Source organism: Corapipo altera, unplaced genomic scaffold (genome assembly GCF_003945725.1).
Source record: "Corapipo altera isolate COAL_440 unplaced genomic scaffold, ASM394572v1 58819, whole genome shotgun sequence".
NCBI lineage: Eukaryota > Metazoa > Chordata > Aves > Passeriformes > Pipridae > Corapipo > Corapipo altera.
Genome location: NW_020888255.1, coordinates 543 through 3054, shown reverse-complemented (window position 1 = coordinate 3054; position 2512 = coordinate 543). Strand labels below are relative to the sequence as shown.

Here is a 2512-nt window from a genome sequence, read left to right as displayed (position 1 = left end):
CCACGGGGGACAGGGACACAGACACCCTGCGGGGACAGGGGACACACTGGGGGGGACAGGGGACACACACACGGACAGGGGACACACACACGGACCTCGGGGACACAGGAGGATCCCGCGGTAACTCCAGGGGTCCTTCCTCCCCCCAGGCACCGCGCGGGGCATCGTCATCTCCACGGGGGACAGGGACACACACACCCCCCTCGGGGACACGGGGACGGGGACAGGGTCACACTGGGAGGGACAGGGTCACACTGAGGGGGACAGGGACACACTGGGAGGGGGACAGAGGACACTCACACCCACCCTGGGGACACGGGGGGACACCATGGTCACACTGGAGGGGACAGGGACACACACACACCCCTCGGAGACACGGGGACGGGATGGGGACAGGGGACACTCACACCCATCCTGGGGACACGGGGGGTCCCCGCGGTGGCACTGGGGGTCCTTCCTCCCCCCAGGCACGGCGTGGGGCATCGTCATCTCCACGGGGGACAGGGACACAGACACCCTGCGGGGACAGGGGACACACCGGGGGGACAGGGGACACTCACACCCACCCTGGGGACACTGGGGGACACCGTGGTCACTCTGGGGGGGACAGGGGACACACACACACACAGACCTCGGGGACACAGGAGGATCCCACGGTCACTCTGGGGGTCCTTCCTCCCCCCAGGTACCGGGCGGGGCATCGTCATCTCCACGGGGGACAAGGTCACACTGGGGGGACAGGGGACACTCACACACCCCCTGGGGACCCCGTGGTCACTCTGGGGGTCCTTCCTCCCCCCAGGCACGGCGCGGGGCATCGTCATCTCCACGGGTGACCGCACCGTCATGGGTCGCATCGCGTCGCTGGCCTCGGGGCTGGAGGTGGGCCGGACGCCCATCGCCATGGAGATCGAGCACTTCATCCGCCTCATCACCGGCGTGGCCGTCTTCCTCGGCCTCTCCTTCTTCATCCTCTCCCTCATCCTCGGCTACACCTGGCTCGAGGCCGTCATCTTCCTCATCGGCATCATCGTGGCCAACGTGCCCGAGGGGCTGCTGGCCACCGTCACGGTGAGGGCACGGGGGCACTGGGAGGGCACTGGGAGGGAAATATGGGACACTGGGAGGGCACTGGGAGGGTATTTGGGGAAGTTTGGGAAGTTCCATCCTCATCTTCCTCATTGGCATCGTTGTGGCCAACGTGCCCGAGGGGCTGCTGGCCACTGTCACGGTGAGGGCACGGGGGCACTGGGAGGGCACTGGGAGGGATGATTGCAATGGGGGGGCTCTGTGTTGAGAGGGGTCTCTGGGGGCAGGTTTGGGGGGCACTGAGGGGTCTGTGCCCCCCATCATGGGGGTCCCCCCGCCCCCTGACCCCCGTGGGTGCCCCCCAGGTGTGCCTGACACTGACTGCCAAGTGATTACCTGGGGGGTCCATGTACTGGGGGCACACTGAGAGGGGGCTGTGGGGGCAGGTTTGGGGGGCACTGGGGGGTCTGTGCACCCATGTTCGGAGTCCTCCTGCCCCCTGACCCCCATGGGTGCCCCCAAACCCCCTCGGGTGCCCCCAGGAGTGTCTGACTCTGACTGCCAAGCGAGGGGGGGCTCTGTGTTGAGAGGGGGCTGTGGGGGCAGGTTTGGGGGGCACTGAGGGGTCTGTGCCCCCCATATTTGGGGTCCCCCTGACCCCTGTGGGTGCCCCCAGGTGTGCCTGATGCTGACTGCCAAGAGATTACCATGGGGGTCCATGTACTGAGGGCACATTGAGAGGGGGCTGTGGGGGCAGGTTTGGGGGGCACTGGGGAGTCTGTGCACCCCATCATGGGGGTCACTCCACCCCCTGACCCCCTTGGGTGCCCCTCAGGTGTGCCTGACACTGGTGGCCAAGCCCATGCCATGGGTGGCCCTGCATTGAGAGGGGGCTGTGGGGGCAGGTTTGGGGGGCACTGAGGGCTCTGTGCCCCCCATCACGGGGGACCCCCCGCCCCCAGACCCCTTTGGGTGCCCCCAGACCCCATTGGGTGCCCCAAGGTGTCTCTGACCCTCACAGCCAAGCGATTACCATGGGGGTCCCTACATTAAGAAGGGGCTGTGGGGGCAGGTTTGGGGGGCACTGAGGGCTCTGTGCCCCCCATATTTGGGGTCCCCCCGCCCCCTGACCCCCGTGGGTGCCCCCCAGGTGTGCCTGACGCTGACTGCCAAGCGCATGGCGAGGAAGAACTGCTTGGTGAAGAACCTGGAGGCCGTGGAGACCCTGGGCTCCACCTCCACCATCTGCTCGGACAAGACGGGCACGCTGACCCAGAACCGCATGACGGTGGCACACATGTGGTTCGACAACCAGATCCACGAGGCCGACACCACCGAGGACCAGTCGGGTGCGTGGGGGCACCCCCCAGCCTCGGGGCACCCCGGAACCCTGTGGGACCCTGATCCCATGGGACCCTGATCCTGTGGGACCCCAACCCTGTGGGACCCCGATCCCATGGGACCCTGACTCTGTGGGACCCCA

The 2512-nt window shown here is 67.4% G+C and overlaps 1 protein-coding gene across 1 annotated transcript; it reads left to right on the top strand.

Moving 5' to 3' along the window:
- Positions 1 to 685: 685 nt before the first annotated feature.
- On the top strand, positions 686 to 2449 carry LOC113941905 (sodium/potassium-transporting ATPase subunit alpha-2-like; the record flags this gene model as incomplete). Its single annotated transcript, XM_027633041.1, has 2 exons — positions 686 to 1071; positions 2180 to 2449. Coding segments are annotated over 2 exons (656 nt in total), but the record flags the coding sequence as incomplete, so codon positions are not given.
- Positions 2450 to 2512: the final 63 nt, after the last annotated feature.